A 23,124-nucleotide genomic window follows, 5' to 3' on the forward strand; every position below is an offset into this window, starting at 1 on the left:
AAGTTTGAGTTCATGTTTTTGTTTTTAGTTTACTTTATTTTCAAAACCCAACAGTAAACTACTAATCATCAAAGGCACTCTGACCATGCTTGTCCATGCATAGTAATCAATTGAGGTTAAGTAAGAAAAGAATCAAGGTTAAGTAGAAAAAGATTCAAACAATATTTGTAGCTTATTGTTGAACAAAACACACCGAATTAATTTTAAAATCCCTACAATCTCCAACCTCCACATTTTTCTGTTCACTTTATCTTTTTGAATCCGGTCTTGATATTGTTCTCCTCTTTGTCCTCATGGGTACCATGAGTCAGAAGGTCTAAGATTCAGATCTTAGTACATTTTAGCCATTTACGGATTATTGTAGAAGGTTGAAGTGTATTGTTGCATCAGTTAATTGTGGTTAGTTGGCTAGATTATTCTACAAAAACGACAAAACTTTTTGCTTTTAATGGCGGCACTGTAGCCAAATAGCTTGTAGCACTTTGTCGCACTAAAACTAGTTTTTCCTTTAGTCTAAATTCTTCTTTCTAACCACGCCACCGAACAAACAGCGTATAGATATCTGTTTCAGGTAATATTCTGTTTCATTGTCCTTTACACAAAATGAGGCAAATTGCATTGAAGTACTTTTATGAATGATAAAACAGCTGCGGAGATGTTGTTGTTTTATATTTTTACCACTAGATGTCAGCAGTAACTCTCAGCAGCTCAACTTGTCTTCGTTGAGACTTTGAGAAATAGAAACACTTCAACACCAACAAAACCATAGAGAACAAAACATAGAATATGGGCGCAGACATTTCAGTGCTTACAGAATTCATCCTTAACGTCAAACAGTCACCCTTTTTTTTTTTTTTTTTTTTTTTTTTTTTTTTTTTTTTTTTTAGGAAGAATTGGTTTGTACCGTATATTGAAATATCCCCTTTTATTCTACCAGTTTTAACGACAATATTCGTCAAAGCGCGGTTTTGGACTACGATATTGAACCGAATGACAACATCAGGTGACAATCTGAGACCACCTCTGCAAACAGGGCAAGTTCTGAAAAAATTAACCGGAACAGTGTGTCCCCTTTCGCAATAAAAGTTTTATTTGACGGATAGTAATATCATACAAAAGACCCAAAGATCTTTTAATAATGGCTCAATTTTTGCTCGCAACAGACAGATGAAGCTACTGTGCACGCAAATGCGATGGATAACGACTCAGGATAATTTTAACTTTCGAAAAAATAGATATTTTATTTTGTAGTTGACGAGTGTAACCGGAAATAGATGTCGTCGATGACGTATCTTGTCGCTTGTTTCTCCAGGCGTTTTTTCTTTCAGTCAGTCAGTGCTGAGAACGCAGCGAGAGAAACCCCGAGTGTTCGTATTTACCTGACAAGGAGCGGAATTACGTTTACAACCAAAAGTCGCGGATTATTTCACGTTTAGAACAGCAAAAATGCAAGAGACTTTTTTCGCGGTCCAGCCATGGGTTCGAGCACGGCGGCGTGGAGGGGAGAGTGGGATTTAAATTTGTCTCTCGTCCCAACAGCTTCTTTTGATTCCAAGTAAACGGTTCACCGGGAGCAGGACCCAGCTGTGGTTGTTCCAAAAGAAGTTAGGCAGGCGTCGATTCTCAGAGTTGAAGAGCCGGATACACGCTGTTTCTTATCGACTTTGTTGATATTTTGGAGATTTTTGTGCTTCTTAAAGAGCGGAGGTGGTAGAGTGAAAGCGGCTCACAGAGTCGGGACTGACCGCTGGAGTTGGTCCTGAAAATGGAGGCTGTTATCGAAAAGGAATGCAGCGCGCTCGGAGGACTCTTCCAAACTGTTATCGGAGACATGAAAGTAAGATCAGCAAACTCTGCAACACAGCTAAAGAAACAAGAAAGTTTGTTTTAAGGAGAACTAATGACTTTAATTTCTCTTAACTAACTCCAACTGTTGGATGATGACTTCAGGTTTTGTTGAAAGTTAGATAGTGATCATTAATTTCCGACTATGGAAATGAAGATCCAAAACAGCCTGATTTCTGCAAGGAAAAGTTGATGGAAAATGAGAATATCTGTTTGAGGTAACGTTAAGAATGATAACTCACGGTATGATGCCTTTACATAGCTCATGATAACGCTAGAAATGGTGCAGTTTTGCCATGACTTTTAAAATGAATCAATTTTAAATGAAAATGTATTTCACAGAAACATATTAAATATATGTCCTTGCGCCACATTGAAAGACTTGTGCAATTTGGACTGAATGATTTCCCCCAACTAGTGTTTATGTCATCACTAAAAGCCATGCTGTGTTTTTAACAGCTTTGTCATTGTATTTGGCTGCACTCCAACCTTTTGTTTCTATTCCATCCAAGAAATCAAATAATGACTTGTCTTTGATTTTCAAGTTTAATCTTAAAGTGGAGCAGCCTAATGAGGGCTAAATAGGGCAACCATAACCCTCAAAACCAGGGCATCTTATTTTGAAGAGAGTTTTTTTTTTTCCATCTTGGCTGATGAGACAATTAGGAGATTTCCCAGCTGTTGTTCTTGCCTGGAGGAATGCTAGGAATGTAGCTGTCAGTGTAGAAAATGACCTGCAGCTTCTGAAGGCTCTGACATGTGTAGGTCAACTGGCCAGCCACAGGGTCTACTGGAGTCAGAAAGTTTGTTATGAATACCGCTGAGATATTCAGCACTTGTCAGAATCCCATACCTCACTTCACTGGGTAAGATCCCATGGTTCTGAAGATTTAGTTTCTCTTTAACTAAGAAAACTGCATCCCCATATGCCTTCTCTTTAGAATCACTTCAAATCAGACGACAGATAGTGAGAAAATAGGGATTGGACATACCATAAGAGGAAAAATGCAAATTAAACTAGCATTTTTACCATGTTTGCCATCCAAGCTTGAGTAGGAGGAGCTGCTGCTGATGTGAAAGGGGTTATAAGATACAGACAAAAGGTCAGACATGAAGAGGGGTCATTTGGGTAGAGAGGGTTGACTTGGTTGATGGGTGCAACATTTGACAGCATAACATGACATTCCTCAGGCCCCTGATGGTAGTATCACATCACTGACAAACATATGCTCACGCTACACCAACCTCCAAACCCATGTTTTAAATATGGCAAACCTCATCTAAGTAACAATCAGGATTTTGTAAACTTTGTAATGTTTGATGGGTGATTTGAATGTCTCCTCAATAAACTCATACATCTATTACTCAGACTTCACAAACATTATAACGATGAGCCCTGTGTTCATTTTACCTGATCACCACCACCATGTAATCCTCCTCTCTCTGATGCATCAAACCACTTGTTCTCTGTTACAGTTAGGATAAAAGCCTCTTCAACTATTTTCAGCCAAAGACCTGGATTAGGTAAATTTAGAGTCCCATCAGGAACCAGGCTCATTATACCATAGAACTGAAGCTCTAGAGACATGTAACCTATTTTTTAACTGAACACAAGCAGGGCATGACAGTGAGTCTGTTATCCCATCATCAGATAACAGAAATCTTAAATGTTGAACAAGAACAGAGCACACAATCCAAAAAGTTCTAAAGTTAAAGGCAACTCATACTTATTCAGGGTGTCTGCCGAGTCTTAAAAATATTAAAAGTTGATAAATGGGAAAATTAAGGCCCTTAAAAAGTATTAAAAAGTCTTAATTGTAATGTTATGAGGTATTAAATTTTATTGGTATTCAAGCTTTGACTCCAAAATTATCCATGGATATTTATTTTCCTCCTTGCGACTGTTACAACCTAATCTGACACGCCAGATAGACAATTCAATAACTCCCCCACAGAAAAAGTCCATCTTGTTGGAAAATGTTTTCAGGGTCTGAACCTTCAAAAATAACCACACCCGGTGATTGGACGACCATTCTGCTCGTCACATTCATCACAGACCAGCGTGAGGATCTGGAAAAGCTTTAGCGTCTCAAAATATTTCTCTCTAGATCATAAGAGTTTCTCAAGCCTCCTGAGAAAAATTCTCGAACTTTTGACGACCTGGGATTTTGGATCCTTACGATTTAGAGAAAGCTTCCCCTAATCTAAGTTGTTTTGGAACAAATTTTCTTTGTTAAAATCACCTTTTTACTGGATACAATGCAATAAGCTATTTATCAATACAGTTACGTAGCGCTGTTGTTTGAGACGTGACAACAAGCAAAGTTGTAATTTTGTGAGGCGCGGGCTAAACTTAGCGCTAGCAGCCCAACATATCCGTAGGCTAATGTGACAACTAACTCAGTTCGTACAGTAGTTTAGGGGCCATCCGTATGTATTTTATGCAAGTTGGCCTTAAATAACTGTTACTTGTTGTGGTAATGTGAATGTCAATTAACCTGTCTTTAGTTTCATTTATTCTTTCAAGCTTTATTCCTTCTCAGCTTATCTAATTTATATTAAAATGAAAACTACAATCATCAAAGATCGGTTCCTGACAGCAGCTTAAAGTCGCAGTAAGGTCTCGAGACTTTTTGAAAGTTTTTTTTAAAAGTCGTAAAAAGGTATTGAATTTAACCTCAGGTTTTCAGCATATACCCTGTTATTGTAACAAGTTTTTAGTCTCATATGAGCCAAACTGTCTTACTCTATGCCTTCAAAGTTTATGGGAAAGCAGTTTTTTGTTGTGACATCACAAGTGAAGTCTAAGCCCATGTTAGTTGTGTAATGCCCTGCAGGTGAGGTGAGGCATCAGGGTTAGCAGAAGTGTTTGGTAAACGTGGGAATAGCGAAATGTGTTCTGATGGTTATGTCATTGATGTTTGTCCTTTTTGTTTTTGTCCCTCACAGAGCAGCTACCCTATCTGGGAGGACTTTATCACCAAGGCCGGCAAACTGCAGTCGCAACTCAGGTAAGGACATGTTTGTGTGCAAGATCAACACAGTTTAGTATTTTATTTGTTTTCTGAATCGGTTGGTACTTTGAGGTATCCATCATTTCATTTCACGATGAGTTGATGGCATGCCACTGGAGATTTGGCTTCACCAAATGTTTTTATAACTATGTCCAAATAGGGGTACTGTCATTTTATTGCTTTTTGTGAAAACTGGAAGTTTTAGTGTAAACTAAAACACCAATTCTCCTTACTGGCTGTGCGTGTAATTTTGTTTCTTTTTTTTTTTTTAAGTCAGTGTCCATTCCCTTGTCCTCATGTCCGTACCCTAACAAGCAATGACAGTTTACACAAAAGCTTAATCAACTAACAATACAGCCCGAGGTTTATCATGTGCCCCTCTCCCTCATTTAGTCTTTTTAAAGCCTGATTTAATTTGTATTTCTAATGCTGTAAATTTACACACCTCCTGCCAAAATTATTCCAAGTCTTCAACTAACAATGGATGCCAATCCCAGCCACTTCTCCTAGTTGGTTTTAAGTGGCCACGTGTCAGAAGACAAACAACCTCTGACAGCTGAAATAAAAGCTCATTGTCCACCAAGTACTGTAAATATGGATGTCCTGTAGTCTAGATTTGTCTTTGATTAACATTGCATGGCAGTTCTCTGGCCCTTTAAGTGTCCACGTGTCCTGGGACAGACTCATACTGACAGCTGTATAAAGGCTCAGGAACTTAACAATACTTTCCAGGGGCCACTCGGTGTCCCATTCACCCACTTTCTGAGTATTAAGGCTGATTAATGGTGATATGTTATTCAAGTGTCTGCATCATTCAGGGTTAAATATGTGACCCTGCCATGCCAGCGCTCGGGGGAGCATTGGTGGCCGTGTTGCTAATGACTGCTGCTTTAGAGTTAGGGATGTCTGTGTGTCTGAAGACTGTGGCAAAGATTAAAGAACATGTACAGTTACTGTGCTGGTGACAGGTGAGGTATACCTTCAGTGGGGTCCTAGAGGTTTGTGGCACCTTGATGACACAGATGTATGTTGATGATTTAAATTCTTAAACTTGAGTAACGGTTGATACCATTCCAAAACAAGTCACATGTTATTATTTTACATAGGGATGCACAATATTGGATTTTTGCCGATATCCGATATGCTGATATATTGAAACCCCTTTTGACCGATAACGATACCGATAATCACAAGTTTGTTTGTTTTTTTCACTGTAAAGAAAGCTAAGTCTATCCTCTACTGGAATTTATAAGTTACTCTAATTGTGACGGTCTTATTTGTTTAAGAAACACACATAAAACAAGACAAAAAACATTTGATTTTACCATAATTAAGAAATGTATTATTTTTCAATTCAAGACATTCAGTATTGAAATACAGAAAAATAATTTCTTTAGATCACATGAACTTAAAATGTACAATGCATTTTTAAACATAACCAAGTTGTATTTGATTATTTAAGAGCTACTGTAACAACCTGGTGACAGACACAGAGCTCTGCAGTGCAAATAAATGAAGTGCTACATTTTATTTAAGGAGCTTATTTTTTAGATGGAAAATAATAATAATCCTAACTGAATAGCACCTTATCGGCTGTGCATATCAGCAGAAATTTTCATATCTGCCGATACCGATAAACGTGTTTTTAAGCTTTTATCTGCAGATACCGATATTGTGCCGATAATATCGTGAGTCCCTCATGTTAAATAATGAAGCCAACTGCAAGTTCTTAAGCGTCCACCTGAAGCTGGACAAAAAGCCCACAAGTGCCATTAACAGTCATACTAAAACGCCTAACTTTTCATGCCTCAACTCCTTCTCTTTGCCTCTTGCCCAGAGTTAGATAGAGGCAGCATTTATAAGTGACGGAAATTGTACAGCTTCAGAAAACAGTGGGTGACATCACTGAGACTGCGTCCATACTTTGTTTGAGTTATGTGTGTCGCAGGAATATCTATGCTCCTTTATTTGAAGAGGATACCAGAAGAGTTTCCAGGTGTCTGTGGTGGTGTGATTTCTGTAAACTGTTGTTAGCCAACTTTATTGGTATCATTCTCAACTTTAACCTTTAATCAGATCAGTTCCTCCTGTCCTCCAAGATGAGCGGGGTATCATTCAATAATAAACTATTAAAAGACTGTGCTTCAGTATTTGACTATCTGTTGCCTCATGAAGCCTGGTCTACGCCCTTCTTCAGCTTGCCGTGGTTGTGGCATGTTGCCATTTGCTGCTGCGACACTAATAAGAGCGTGCTATCTGGGTTTGCTTACAGTGACCTACAAAGGAGGCTTTTTCAGTCTCCTTTAAAGCTCATCTCCAGCCACTACAAATTTGGCAAAATGAGCCCTTTCGTCTACAGCATAACCCCCCCACCCCAAGGACCTCTGTAATCTGTTTGGGGACTGGGCTAGATGGAGGGGCACACACACACACACACATATATACAGAGTGCAAAACACAAACACACCCACCTTCCCTCCTTGGCCTGGATAAGTGAGTAGCCAGCAGTGGAAGCGGGCATATGTCTGTGTGTGTAATGACGTCCTGAGGCATGCTACTCTGTAATTTAGACCCTCTGTTCCCCTCTTACAAAGCAACGAGGAAATCAACCAATTACAGTGTTGGGGTTGTTCTGTCATTTTTGGACCAAATATGATGTGTTTTTTCTACCCTCTTTGGTTTTAAGTAGCTAACACACACACATACACACTCACACACAAACTTCCACACACACATACAGAGCTTTGAAGAAGGAGGGCAGGGCAGAATAGAGGCAACTGATTTCTAATCACAGCCCTCTTTAAACTGGTCAGTGTTTGGTGGGTTTGGTGGAGCATGGTTGATGCAGCTGTGTCAGGGCAAGGCTTGCACTCACTCAGGCCTCCCTCCTTTAAGTTCAGAGACCACCTCAAATCTCCAAATTCAGCTTATGAACTTGGTGGTTGTAAAACTTATTCAGGCTCAAAAAGGAGCTTTAAAATATTTAGACAGTGGTTGGAAAAGTAGATTCATCGCGAGCTGACAAATGCAATCCACATTTATGTAAAGACAGCTCACAGCATCTGTGGAAACACTCTCATAGGACTCTATCTGTGACAGAGGTCGGTCTGCTGGGTCTGAAACAAACAGCCTTAAACACACAGCCTCTCTCTGTGAGTTAGATTTACTACGGTTACATTCCAGTTTGTGTCGCACTAAGAATAGATGAGGGTTGCAGTGCTGAATGTATCATTGTCAGAAAAAGCACACCACTGTACTACGCCTGGGTCTGTGGGGACTTTAGATTGGCTTGGCTAAGACCTTGCAGAGCTGATATGTTAAAGTCGTTTGTCTTTACTCCAGGACAGAGGTGCTTGCAGATTTAAAAGGCTGGTGGAAGCAGTCAGGTCTGTGCAAAGCTTCACATTTAAGGATTAAAATTGGATTATCCACATTTACTACCTTTTAATTATCTATCGGTTTGACAAATATCAGCCTGAATAGAGACAGAAATTTTGTGTGGTTTTGTTTAAAGACATCATGCTACTTCATGATACTTGTGCAAACATAAAGTCGGTTTTAGCTGGCGATGATGTTGAGTAGAGTGAACTGCTGAACATTGTCCCTCTGTTTTGCTCAGGAGGCCTCATTTTAAACCACTTCCCACACAAACCTGTTTGGCATTAATTAAAAAGCTAAAACCTGACTGAACAAGACTCTGCTGCTCGTAAAATCTGTTCTATAGGATCCATAGACCAAAGTGTTGATGGTATAAATTAGTGGGAGCAGATAGAGTTGGAGGTTTCTCTGGTGCTGCACTGGGCTTTAAATAGAAAGGAATCTGTGTGTGTGTGTGTGTGTGCCTGAGTGTATGTTTCTTTTTCCATTTGCAGGACACACCCTCGAGTCTTCTAGTGGGCTCTGTATCAACACAGCACTTATTAGTCATTAAGAGTTTGGAGTGATAAAGGATACGCGTGCCTCACTGACTGATGCTCTCTCTTGAATCAAAGAGAAGACCCAGACTTCTGGCGTAGTTTAGGTCGTCTGTTTACCACTTCAGCAGCTGTGTTCTGTAAAGTTTGCTCCAAAGCTGGTTGGAGTCCTCCAAAACATGTGAAGTGAAATGTTCTTGAACTGCTTACAACTTTGGAAGAAGACTATTTTTACACATTGAGAGACTCAGCACTGGGAACATCCTTTACTTAAAGGGGACATATCATGCTGATCCATGATTTAATACTTACATGTAATATAATAAATTTGAAAACAAGACCTTTCACCCCCTGAATTTTCAAAAAATGAGATATTGTATTTTTTCTGATATCCTAGAACGAGATTTGATGCCTCTGAAAATAGGTCATTGACATTTGGCTGCAAGATTTCGACCTTCATGATGACACGAGGATCCTTTCTTTTTATTGGAGTAATCTGATAAAGCAGCTCCTCCTCTGTGATGTCAGTTAGTCACACAACCGCCACCGAGGGATACACCCACCAAGAGCTGGGTATAAACGTATAAACTATACATGTTACAGTACCGGTTTGACTCACAACACTGAAGCGTCCTGAGATGATCTGTGTCGAGGTGGATTTTCATCCTCCTGAGCTGCATTTTATTGGTGCTATCAATGCCTTACGGTGAAGTTTTGGCAAACAGCAAACTCGCTCGGTCTGCTCCATTCAATGTGGCGATTTTGTAAATACTGCCATGCTGCAAAAACCACCCCCTGGCTCTACCCCCTCCGCCCCTCACAGCCAAAGGGCTGTGACGTTGTGAGGTTACTGGAGGTCATTCTCGAAACGGAGCGTTTCAATGAGATCTTCAGAATGGTCTAAAATGAGGATATTGAGAACGCTATTGTGGGGCAATGAAGGAACTAAATGACTTGTACTGAGGGCAGAAATGCTTTACAGGCATCCTAGTCTGGCATAGTGAAAAAGAGAAACAAGCATGATATGTCCCCTTTAATATGAACTTTTTTAAAGTAAGATTATTTTCCATCAGCCTGTTTTTATGTCTTTGTGAAATACCTGCAGAAGAACCCCGTCCTAGGCATGTTTTTCAGAATATTAATACAAAGAGTAAAAACAAACCTGAGTCACCTCCACCCTGAACTCAGTCATTGTTTTGCCCGGTTATGAAAGCCACCTGTCTGGACTGTTTATGGAAACTCCCAGGTTGTGTGATGGTGGTTTTCTGTTGGCCAGTGGAAGATAACAAGTGCTTACAATTTAAGGAGCTCCCTGGTAGAACAAACATGCTTTTGTGGCTGAACATGCAGTGGAAAATTTCCCCCATTGAGTTTCTTTTTTGAACATGTAGGACTGATAGGCAGTCTTGACTTTGTAGAGGAAATCTGATATCAAAGACATGCACATGCAGCAGGAGGCTTTCATCTCACTACCTGTGATCTTAATCCTGAGAGGGCTGTTTAGAGTTGAGGAGTTTGCCAGTTCAGCAGTCAGCTGGACGATCAGTGGAGTAACAAGCCAAGTCAGTAAGACAGCCAGCCAAGACAGGGGTTCCAAAATCAGAGAGTCATTTTATGGCATACTTCCACTAAGCAGGTATGAGTTGTGAACATGCCACCGTCTCTGTTTCCATTTGAAGCTGAACACAGTAGATCCCACATTGATCCTTTCATCGACCTGTAAGTGAGACAAACTTAGCTCCAGAGCTGCTGTGCTGAGCCGGACGGATTCCAACGCTCTCTAAGTAATCACATAGACATTCCTCACTCAGCAGGCCACGTTTTTGTTTACATACATGCCTACAGCTCTTAAACGCTATCGTGCAGACTGTTATTGCAGATTATTAGGGCTGATTAGTGGTTCTTAGTCTGAAATGTACCACACGTGCATGTACAAACGCTCAGAAAGTTCCCAGAGAGCAAAAGCAGAGCCGATTTCTTCACATTGTTTGTCTCTGCCTGTTAACACTTGCACGTAAGTTGATCAGTAAGTTATGTAACTTTTGATTGATTTAAAGTTTTCTTTTCTCCCAGGGCGACTGTAGTTGCTGTGGCAGCATTCCTGGATGCCTTTCAGAAAGTTGCAGACCTGGCTACCAACTCACGAGGTAAGAATACATTTGTGCAGAGTTTGAGGTTTTGATATCAGAACAGTCATCTTCTACGTCTGTCTCCATCAGTTATTTCCAGTCTTTCTGAACTCTTGTCTTAGCACAGTGCTGACGGGTTAAACTGGTGACCTCACTGGTAAACAGTCTGTGTCTGGGCACCTATGTGTCACAGGGTTTGTCTGTGTAGCCCCACTGTGCAACTCCAGTCTTTCACCCAGCAACGCTGAGGAGGTTTGTGGCTTGTTGACTTTATCGTATAGGTAGTAAATCCTTCACTGTGCTGTTTGAAGCTCTGCTGCTGCCTTTGTCTTCGACCTCTACCCCCCTCCTTAACTTCCTACCCTCCCACCCCCGCCTTCATTTATATACCCCACCTCTGCTACATCTGGACACTCTGGAGCCCTCTGTAATGCTCTGTAAGTATGAGAGGGAAAAAGAGGGAGTGAGAAATCTCACCCCTCCTGAGCTTTGACACCCTCAGTCTTGCTCCTTACTATTAATAGGAGCTGAGACAGACATACACATTCATCACCTCACTCACTGCAGAGAAAAGACAGAGGGGGGGTTGGAGCTGGAAGAAGGAGAGAGGAAGAGAGGGAGAGATGGGGGAGTACAGGGAGTCGTCATAGCCTCTCCGTCTCTGTCCAACTCACACAGTGTAAATGTTTGCCGTAGAGTGTGGTTCAGTCAGCTGAAGAACATTACGTCAGCTTTCATCTGCCCTTTCATCACTTTCTCCCCCCATTCCCTCTGTGCATTGTGTTATAGGTTAGCAGTATCACATGACATTTTAATGCTCTGTTGCTTAAGTTTTACTGCACACCTGGGCTCTTTGGTATAGAGGAGAGCATGGACAATAAGTCCTACATTACTGTCAGCTGACCTCTCCCCACAGAGATCAGATGGGTCTTGAGAGACATCTTGATGATGTGTGTGTAAGGTCTTATTTCCATTAACAGTGCAGCTGTGTTCAAGCTCCGAAAGACTCCTTTAAAATCTTGCCGTTATGTTTACTTTCTATTATTTTTCTTATTTTTTTTCTTATGATCATTTTTCTCTCTTATCATGCTTTATATTGACTGATCAATGCATTGAAAGTGAATAATGTGGCTTTTAATTAGGGACCCACCAATAACGATCCTGGTATCAATGTTTTTTTTTTTTACCAAGGCTCTTGGCTACTTGATTTGAAATGTTGCCTCTGATGTACTTTCTTTGTTTTTTTTGCTGCATTACCAGTCTACAGGGTGTAAAAGTTAACAATTGAATAGAACTTGTGTAGATTCTGAAGAATTGTTTGGCTGGCAAAAATTATATTAAAATTATAATTATGAAATACTAACTATAGTAATTTCATGTACTCATTTTTTGCCTTTTACCTAAAACATTACCAGTCTTATCCCTAGGGATGGGTACCGAATTAGGTACTTTTTTAGGTACCAACCAAATTATGTCAAAAGTACCGGGTATCAATTTGTGTAGAGTCAAAAGGTACCATGTTTAGGTACCTGAACGCATCTTTGTGACTGTGGGAGTGGAAGAGTAGGTTGTTCCATGCTGGACATGAACACAGCATTTCAAGGTTATATATTGAAGAATATATTTGTTAAATTGTAAAAATATATATATTGTATTATTAAACAAACTGATATTTTTTACAGCATACACACAAAAAAGGACCAAAAATTGGTACCGTTAAGTACAGATACCAATTGCCAGGTACCGGGCATCGGTACTGTATCGTTTCTAATGTGATAGGTAACCATCCCTACTTATCCCACAGTAGGGCATGCGTGTTATCATTTAACACTGGTATCGGATCGGTATTGGTATTGGCACCAGAAAAGTTGGATTGGTGCATACCTACTTTTGATATCATATATCATAGGAACTTATAGGTAGAGAAAATACAATTTCACATGCATATACATGGGGATGGGCACCGAATTAGGTACTTTTACAGGTACCGACGGAATTATGTTAAGAGTACCGGGTATCAATTCATGTAAAATCAAAAGGTACCATGTTTAGGTACCAAAACGCATCCTTGAGACTGTGAGGGAGTGGAAGAGTAGGTTGTTCCATGCTGGACATGAACACAGCATTTCAAGGTTATATATTGAAGGATGAATATGTCAAAAAAAAATTAATTAAAAAAATCTATACTTTATTATTAAACAAACTGATATTTTTTACCACATAAACACAAAAAAGTACTAAAAATTGGTACCGTTGAGTACCGATACCGATTGCCAGGTACCAAGCATCAGTACTGTATTGTTTCAAATGTGAAAGGTAACCATCCCTACATATACATTGTTACACACATGGTCACATGCTACTTATCTTCCCGATCATTTTTCCAATATTAAAAATGTACCAGATAGAGAAAACTTTGGTTGTTTTCAGTGCCATCTTTTGATGTACAAGCAAACTCATGGCTCTCATGGCCCACGTTTCTTCTAATGTGAATTATTTTGAAGACACAAGCAACAACATTTTTTGACAATGCTATTTTCTGTCCCAGTGGCATGAACTCTGGATCCTCATTCACTGAGCAGTCATTTGTCACCAAACCAAAGCACTTGGTTGTCTCAAACTACAAAAATGATGTTATGTACAAGCAATGACTCTTTAAAAGAGCCTGAGGCCACGATCTTTCTACTCAGGCGAGATATCAGTTTACTGTATTGTTCACCTACAGAGCAGCAGATTATATTTTTCACCCAGCCTGTCAGTTTCTAGGTGCGAGTGTCCTTTGTGACTGTGATCTCCAACAGACTCTGCATGCTTTACTGGCTGGATCAGATTAAGAGCAAAGTGACAGACAGGCCACTTTCTGTTTCACGTCAGACAAGGCCAGAGGCTACTGAAGCCACAAGATGACAACTTCTTTTGCTTCATTGTTGTTCTTCCCTCTTCTCTGTGTCACCAAGACATAACCAGGTTTTACAGCCTCCACCTCCACATACACCCTCGTACTTCATTCAATCACACCATAGTCGGCTAAATGTAAGTGTTGTTTTGACCTGCTTTTAATGATAATAAAAAATCACAGTGCTAGTTCCAAAGGTTATTTAGTCTCATAATTAGAAGAACAAGCTCACCGGCCGCCTTTGTAAATAGTCGTTTTAACATATAGCCTTGCAGATATTGGCTGTAACGGTCGCTCATAAAATTCCTGGGTTGATCAATGGACTCTGCAAGCTTTGATATGCAGCAGCAGTTATGTTTATAGGCATTTAAATGAGAGCCACTATTGAATTTTTATCAGTGTTATCACTTGAGAAGCACATTAACTGAAACGTGTCTGTCTGAGGCAAGGCTTTGAACTCTGATTATTGTTGGAGTGCATCTTTTGTTGGCTAAGAACAAAGAGAAGTCAACCACAAATAGCGCTTTTATTTGAAATTCTGCCAAAGGTAACTCCAAAGCAGGACAGGAAGTTGACACTTTTCTAGTTGCAAGCAGGGCAATAGATTTTTTCAGTTCCTAGATATATTTCAAATGTATACCAGACTTTGCTGTTAAAATTAGAGCGGAAACAATTCCTCAAATGATTCGAGGTACTCGATTACAAAAATTACTTGAGTAATTTTCTCCGCCTCGAGGAATCGTTTAATTTTAAAAAAGATCAAAGAGTGGTATTTCAAATAGAGCTGAGGCCATTTTAAGAGAATTTTCAGACCCTTCAAGCTAACTCTTATACAAAATAGCAACTAGCTACAAATCTAGCTTCTTTTCTGGAGTTTGGAGACTAATGGGTCATTCTACGAAACGGGTGCCATTTGGGTCTGCAACATTTGATGAGATGTACAAGGCACAAAAAATGTGTCAAAGTGTGTTTACAGATTTTGGAGCTACTAAAGCAGGTGCTGTTATTGACATGCTGTATCAGAAAATTCTATTTTTTAAAGATAAAAAATTTCATTTGAAAAATAACTTCTCTTTAACTAAACAAAAATGTATTTTATCCGATTACTCGATTAATCGATGGGATTTTCAGTAGAATACTCGAATACTAAAATATTTGATAGCTGCAGCCCTAGTTAAAATGGTTGTTTCTTTTACCTTGAGGATTTGAGATTACTCTTCCTGTCTTACAGTGTTTAAAACATCTCGCATGAAGTCATGCCTTTGAAAAAAGGCTCTCACTACACGAGTTGACTCTTTGTACTATTATAAACCTTTTGTACCAATGACCAGCTGCAGTTGCTTGATGCAGAAACACTGGTGTGATCTTCCAGTGTAAACATCAGTAAATGCTCACTGCATGATCTCATCACGTGGTGCGGGAAAAAACCTTTGACTGAAGTCTGGAGATGATCCGCTGAGATGCGAGAGCTTCATTTAATAATCAGCTGTGGCGTGCTGTTTGTGTAAGTAATTTGTTGTAACTGATATATGAGAAGCAGATGTTTGCATAAAGAGGAATGGAGGAGGTCAAACCTGCAGACCAAGGATACTGGGCCACTTTTACACAGACTGGACTGAGAACACCCAATTAAAGCAGAGGTAGGGTAAGAAAGTGGAGGATTAAGATGTGAGGATTGAGTATTACTAAAGTGAATACACAATGAGAGACATGCATTTGGTTCTTGTATTGACAGTATAGTTAGGGTAAAGCCCAGCTTAGTAGTTTACAGTTGAGTGAGACAAAATAACTGGAATGCCGAGTGGAGAAAGTTTGAATAGAAGAAGGACTTAAGCTTTCAGACAAAGCCTTTCTTTTTCCTCTGCTGTGCTCTTATTTTTAGAGTTTAACGCAGCTGATAGTGTACACACACACACGTCAAATACTAGAGTCGTTTGCTTGTGTCAAAGATTTGTTAATTTTCAGATAAATGTAGAAAGAATGAAACGCCACAGCTCAATAGTTACTCAAAACCTCGGCACATTAAAAATGAGTGAGTTCACAGACCTGTACAGTACATTCATGGCTATATGTGCACACACACACTCGCAGGATTAGCTGAACCCACCTGTTATTCTCCACTTTGTTGTGTTCTCTCAGGATTTGGACTTTTTCCACTCTCAAAGGGAAAACTCTTTGTTGTCTCTATCTAGAAAAACGTTTAAGTATGCTTTGGCATCTCCTTATTTTTTTGATCTTACAGCTCCCTTTGAGTTTCTGAATAGAGTATCCACAAAACGTTTTTTCTCTAAATGATGGCGGAGAAAGTATGTTTAGGTTTGTACATGTAAAGCTTTTTTTTTTTTTTTTTTCCACTTTCAGACCTTTTATCCCAAAATAGACTCAATGTTTGTCTTGAACTTCAAAGTTGTGTATTTGAGAACAGAGTTTCTTGCCATTATTTGTTTTCTTCTTACTCTTTTGTGTTTTCAGCTTTGTTTATTTCCACAGAAGGTGCTTAGTGGGAACAGCTCAGCTTTTGCTTCACCATGGTAAATAAAAATATTTCTCCAGGAGTATTTTGCTTTTTTGAACTTTGTATGTTGAGTTTCTGGAGAGGAAGTGTGTTTGCAACATTCGTTGATAATTACAAACGTGTATTTACAATGACTCCAAGCCTCTGACTAATGTTTGGACTGTAAACTTGAGAAACAAACATTAGCATATAGAGTTAATGTAAAAATGAATGAAAAAGACTTGGTGTTAGACAACTGATATTGCAGAAAGTTAAGTGTCATTGTGGCAAAATGAAAAAAATGTTTCCCCAAACTTCCTTGTTTAATCATGATGGAAACTAATTGAAACTTAACACTAAATAAGTTGTTGTACTTTTGTTTCCTGTAGCAAACAAAAGATGAGGTCACATCCTCTGTGTTTGCATTATGTTTGCTGTCTGTACACTAACCCACTGACTCATTCATGGGAAACATACATTCCTGTGTTCAGTTTGTCACTCTACACACTCTGCTTCTTTTCACTTTTCTGTTTAATTTTTTTCCACTCTTTCTGTTCTCTTTCTTTATGTGTACAAAATTATTTGTCCCAAATTACTCTTTGTCCTGGTTTGCACCTACAACCTTTCTTTGAACTTGCCCTATAAGGTGAAAACAGCAGCGTTGGTTGTGTCCTTGGAACTATTGGCACAAACACAGATTTGGACAGACACTGAATGCTCTGTCTGGCAGCAGTGTGATCATCTTTGTTCTGATAGGTTCAACGGTTCAATAAGATTTTCAGACGCCAGGAACGAAATCCAAAATACTTAACAACAGGCTGCTGAAAAATGATGTTTTCCAATGGGGACTAGAGTCTAGCCTTTATCAGTCAGGGAAATAAAGATTTGGTTTCAGCAGAAAGAATTTGTTACAATTGATTTATTTAATCAAGTTAATGGACAGAGTGGATTCATTGACCTCATTTACGCTCCACATGAAAACACCCGTGTCACACAGAGGCAACCAAGAGTTAAAACCAGAGTTTAACAGGTGGATACGTTACAGCCTTTTTGTTATCTTTATCAAGTTGTCGGCCTACAGTGCATAAACTAAAATCCAAAACGAATGCAGATTTCAAAAAATGTAACTAGAAAATTTGTCTTTCCTCAGATTTTTTTGTCTTTGCAAACAATTTAAGTATCATTTTGTCTTTTAATGTTCTTCAAAGTCTTTTCTGGATTGGTCAGGTGAAACTGGCTCAGTAACTCTAATAAAACAGTTGTTACTGTCACTTGCAGTTTTGCAGTGTAGAAATCAGACAAATCCCAAACCAGTTTGATTCCAACTGATTTCAAACTGCACAGATCATCAGCAAAGATGAGACAACAGATGTCTCACTGAATCCTGACATAGACAGAGAATTCAAGTGAGAATAGTCAGAAGAATAATCATTCCTTGTTTTATCAGGCGCCAGATTCCCGCCCTCTGTCTTGTATCCGATGATAGTTGTCATAGTTTACTTTCTTGTACAATAGGCTTGTGTATGTGTCTGTTTGTCTGCCTGCATGAGTCTTTTTTTAGCCTGTCTGCGTATGTTCATACCAAGTTGCACCAGTGCTCCTGTTCTGTGGTATTCCATTCACTGAGTGTGAGAGTGACACAGCGGCTGAGTAGTGAGATTTATTCAGAGTCAGACACGGTGAGACAGATGACAGCAACCATGCTGCGTCGAGGAGGTTTATTCATAAGAGGAATCCAGTGATAATGCAACGTTCAATGATTTACATATCTAACAGTCTTATTTCTAATTACTCAATACTATAAAGCTCAAATCAGGGGCTGCTCATTTCACTCACAGCATTATCAACTTACCTTAAAGCAATAAAGTATAATTAGTGTCTGGTATGCAGGTATACTTGACTTCTGTGTCTGCTTAGAATAATAAAGTGTCACTCACACAAAAGCAAGTTTTACCTGTTTTTACACATAATTACACACCAGTGACCCCTCTTTAAACCACAGAGTCTGGAACTGCTGTCACAGGAAAAACAACAGCAGTGACCAGAGACGTGTCCAGTATAGAGCTTGCTCTATGACCTGTAAAGTGCCGTGAAGCAACTTTGGAAATGTCAATAAAACATTGAGGGGTTTAGTAGCTTGTGATGTGTACCAGAGTTACTTTTGTGCTCAGTGCATGTTTAGCAATGTACTGCCTTTGACAAAACCACGACACAGAACTTCTCACATCACTCACAGCAGAAAAGTGTGTCCACAGCTTTAAAAATAACCAAGCCTGTCTAAGTTAGCAGCTGTAAGGACACTGTCCATGCTTGTAGTAAGAGTAAGTATTTGTGCATGCACATCATGTCAGTATGTCACACGGTGTGTGTGAGTGTGTGTGTGTATAATAATCCCAGTGGCTCTGTCAGCAGCTCCAGTGTTTGGTCTGTTTGGACTTGTCTGCCTCAGTAGAGTTGAAATGGACACCTGCCATAGAGTTAGCATGTAGAAGCCTGTTAGAGCTATCTGGAACTAAAAAGACTGTTCAGATGTAGAAACATGTTATTAGAGCTGATAATTACTTGGATCTCAGAGACAGCAATCTAATTTGGTAAAATCAGTGAGTCTTCAACATTTAGCCATTAAAATCATCAGTAACATTGAAGAAAACAGACATTTCTTTGAAAAGGTGCACTCAGATGAACCACTGTGTCCCTAGCCTAATGAAGTCATGCATTTAATGGTTTTTAACTAGTGCTGTCAGGCAATTAAAAAAAATTAATCTAATTAATTACAGGATTTGTAATTAATTAATCTAATTAATCACATTTTAATCTCAGATCTGCTTAAGGTCCCAAAATAAAGAATTTGAATTCCAGGACATTAAAATTACATTAAAAGACCTTAAAAAACATTTAGATAAGGTGGGAATGTATACAACACATTTTTAGGTACCCTGATGCATAAGGAACACATGAAAAAAGTTTTATGGTTCTATCTTTACAAAATTTACACAGTCCTGCACCTAAGATAAACTGATTTGATTTTAGGACGGTTTTTGCTTCTGTCACATTTTTACTCGATGTGGACTCAATTTTCACTGCAATATGAACTTCTATACTTCTATGAGATCAGGAGAACCAGGGCTAAAGGCTAAAAACTGTGAGGAACTATGTACAAAACACTTAATTCAAGTCTTGGATCAAAGAAAAGTGAAGTATTCTCAGTTTAACATGCTCTGAACACACAAACTGTTGCTCATTGGTGCAGAGCAGCCCCAAGCTGAAACATGACACCAGGAAAATGGAAGCAAATTTTCAAATAATTCTTTGGATTTAAATCCAGGACAAATATCGATCATTCAGGGCTTGTTTAATGCAGTAAAGAGTGTAGAATAATCTCTTTTTTACAGAATTGAGCTAGAGCAAACGGTTGATTTTCTGCAGATTTTCAAAAAGGGCGTGTGCATAAACGAGATATGGACGGCAGTCCCCCACAAATCACTTTCGCGTCCCCCCGGTTTAAAGCATGTTGCTGGAGTCATATGTGATACATTCAGGGGCCGTTGGAAATTTGAAAATCTGACGAGAACACCACTTTTCCAAGTAAGACAAACGGTTTGTAGATGCCAGACATTTAAAAATAAGTGCGTCTTTGAACACCTCGCGGGTTTGGGATCCAGATTAATCTGCGTTAATTTTTATAACCCATTAATTTGTGTGGTGATTACTTAATCTAATTAACGTGTTAGAATGACAGCCCTATTTTTTAACATTTTCCCTTTTGTGCCTGTGTGTTATTTATCCATGCCATACTGTGCCAGACTCACTCACTTGACTGCACTTTTGTTCTGAATTTATCACACAGAGGCTGTTGCAGTCTTCTTTTTCCACTGGGCCCAGTAACAAAAACCAAAACCTCAACAAAACCTGAACTTCAGCAGCATAGTAAAGGGGCCCAGTGGGTCTGAGTAAGCTGCAGCTCTTATAAAGCCTTAATGATTTTTGCTCCCCTGGATGTAAAGATAAAAAATATGAGGCTCATGGAGTTGAGACTCTTAATGTGTGTTGAAATCGTGGGTGGGATGCAAAATCCCATATCATAATCCAAATGCACACATTTTTATTTATTAACAACAGACATTTCTTTGAACTTGTGTGCAGAAGCCATTTCATTAGTTGAGAAAAAGTTGCTGTGCTACATCTCCCTGACCTCTATACGCTGCCCAGCTTTAGCTCATTGTTCACCCTCTCCCATTAACATCACTGCTGTCCCTCCTTATGGAATAGCTTAGTTCCACCAAGGCCATGTGTGCCGACAATGAGTTTAGCTCCTGAAATAGCTTTCAATCTTGATATTTGTGTCTCCATCCCTTTCAACTAACTCTGTCTTACTTTCTAAAATGTTCTCAAATACAATCTCTGCGACAGAAAATGGACATATCAAACTCTGCAACAGCCCATTAGGAGCATATTGTACACATTGTCCACGCTTTGTGGCTGTGTTTGGTAAATATTAAGTGAAAGTGTGGCTGTAAAACCCAGATGTCCTGAAGAATTTACCCTCTACAGTTTCCAGTCATCTGTTAATGCACTTGGTGCCTCAGTTGATCCCAGTCACAACTGTTACCTGTTATCTATGCCTGTCACAGTTAAAGGCATGGATAACATACTTACATTTTATCACTTTTTTTAACTCCTTAGGCATGGCGGTTGAAGTCTTAAGAATGATTAACACCCGAGTTAAATGTAGATTATAAATGGTAAGAAATGAAGTTGATGAACATGCTCAGGAAGCTGACAGCTCACGATGTGTGGTCCAAAAGGCAAAAAGAGGGTTAGTACATGAGCTAGATACTGAAGTCTAGTTGTCTTTCAGTCAGAATTGGACCTTTTAGCATAACATTAATAAGAGTGTGAGTGTGTTGGTCTGTGTGGCAGAGGTATCAAGTAGGGACGCACCGGCATGAAAATTTTGGCCGATACCGATATCCAATATTAATATTGCTGTTATGGCTAGGGATGGGTACCGAATTAGGTACTTTTATAGGTACCGACCGAATCCTGTCCAAAGTACCAGGTATTGATTCACATAAAACCAAAAGGTACCATGTGTAGGTACCTAAATGCATCCTTGTGACTGTGAGGGAGTGGAAGAGTAGAAGATTTCCCATGCTGGACATGAACACAGCATTGCAAGGTTATATATTGAAAAATAAATATGTCAAATTGAAACTTTTTTATATTTTATTGTGAAACAAATTGATATTTTTTACCACATAAACACAAAAAAGTACCGAAACTTGGTACCGTTGAGTACCGGTACCGATTGCCAGGTACCGGCATCGGTACCGTATCGTTTCAGATGTGAAAAGTACCCATCCCTAGTCATGGCCGATAACTGATATTTACCAATACCGATGTTGGTACAAAAAAAAAAAACAATCTGATATGATGTGTCGAGGTAGTTCAGAGAGAAAGAGCGGCGCGATCGTGAGAAAAGACGACCATGGAGAGGATCAAAGGATGGAGTGCCGAGGATGAATGCAATCAAATATCAATATATCGTGCAACCCTAGTATCAAGTGTGTGCTGATTGTCGTGGGTGTTGATGGTACATACAGGAAAGCACACGCGCCACATATTTGCTCTTGTGTTGGTGTGTGCATATGCATGCCCTGGTTGTTCCTCAATGAGGCCTCTGTTTCCTGACTCTCATCCCCTTTGACTGAGTGACGCTGGGCCACATAATGACTCTGAACCAACTCACACTAGACCTCTTTAGAATCACATAAAGGAGTGATCCAGTAGAGAAGCTTGACACTCAGGTTCTGTCTTGCCCTTTTTCCTTTTGAGTTGTGTACAGTAGCTGTAGATAATCCAGTCAGGTTTACCTGAATGCAGATGAACTTTGACTTGACATGTTTCAAGACAAAAAGTGACTTTTTCTGTTGAAAGATCACAGACAGCTGGCTTTCTACACCCAACATGGAATGCACCAAATTCAAGCGGGTTGTGGAGCAGATTCAAGTATAATTCCATCTGTGTTTCTCTCTAAGCATACTCTGTGCTCTGCGACGGACAGAGCACCCTTTCCTCTTTGCCCCTCTCAGTTCATGGCTTGGCCTTTTGTTACAGAGCAGCTTTAGATCCTGAACCAGCCCACTGTCTCAATGCCCTCTCTGAAAGGGCTCTGTCCTCTTTTCCATTTTCAGTCCAAGACCAGCTTGGTGGTATACATTTCCTGTTTGCTGTCCGGCCTGGACCTAGATCCCATCCTCGGACAAGCTGCAGGCCTCTCAATCCCCTCTCTGTTCTTCTCTGTTCACCCTGACCTCATCCTGGGAATCTCACAGATCACTGGAACCGGCAATTAAACCAGTAAATGGGTCAAATACTCACTCTTGCGAGGACTCGTAGACTCTCAAGCTGCACACGCACACATATAGAGCACAAGTAGAGCTCCATCCTCACAGACATCTCACAGGATTACTGGCTCTAAATCATTACTGAGAACATCATACGCTGTCTTCTCTTGATAAATTTATGAGTGAAACTCTTTCGTCACGTCTCATATAGAGACCCACTTGCCTTTCCATTTAGTAAGCACAATAAAACATAGTGACATTAAAACTACCGGGAAGTGTCAAAGAAAGATTTATCCACAAACATCTGCTCGTTGTGAACATCTGTCCATGGACGCTGCTGCTTCAGACGAAGGCTTCAAAAGGCCGTTTGAATTTGTGACGCATTTCAGGGGGTGTATGTTTGTCTCTGTTTATATCAGACATATTACTCTCCAGGGATGAGCAGCAAAGTGTGTGTTTTTAACCAGATGAGAGTGAGCCGAACA

At 39.6% G+C, this 23,124-nt stretch overlaps 1 protein-coding gene across 8 annotated transcripts in view; it reads left to right on the forward strand.

Moving 5' to 3' along the window:
• Nucleotides 1-1,327: 1,327 nt before the first annotated feature.
• LOC141800708 (protein MTSS 1-like) overlaps nt 1,328-23,124 on the forward strand; it is a 59,322-nt gene continuing 37,525 nt past the window's right edge. For all 8 annotated transcript variants that reach the window (XM_074683433.1, XM_074683439.1, XM_074683435.1 and 5 more), the window contains exons 1-3: nt 1,328-1,837; nt 4,795-4,856; nt 10,847-10,920. In XM_074683433.1, coding sequence (XP_074539534.1) covers nt 1,766-1,837; nt 4,795-4,856; nt 10,847-10,920 — 208 coding nt within the window. In that variant the 5' untranslated portion in view covers nt 1,328-1,765. The remainder of the gene's footprint in view (nt 1,838-4,794; nt 4,857-10,846; nt 10,921-23,124) is intronic.

This window comes from Halichoeres trimaculatus, unplaced genomic scaffold (assembly GCF_033239565.1).
Source record: "Halichoeres trimaculatus isolate MK-OKI-2021-1 unplaced genomic scaffold, fHalTri1.1 fHalTri1_scaffold_12, whole genome shotgun sequence".
Lineage (NCBI taxonomy): Eukaryota > Metazoa > Chordata > Actinopteri > Labriformes > Labridae > Halichoeres > Halichoeres trimaculatus.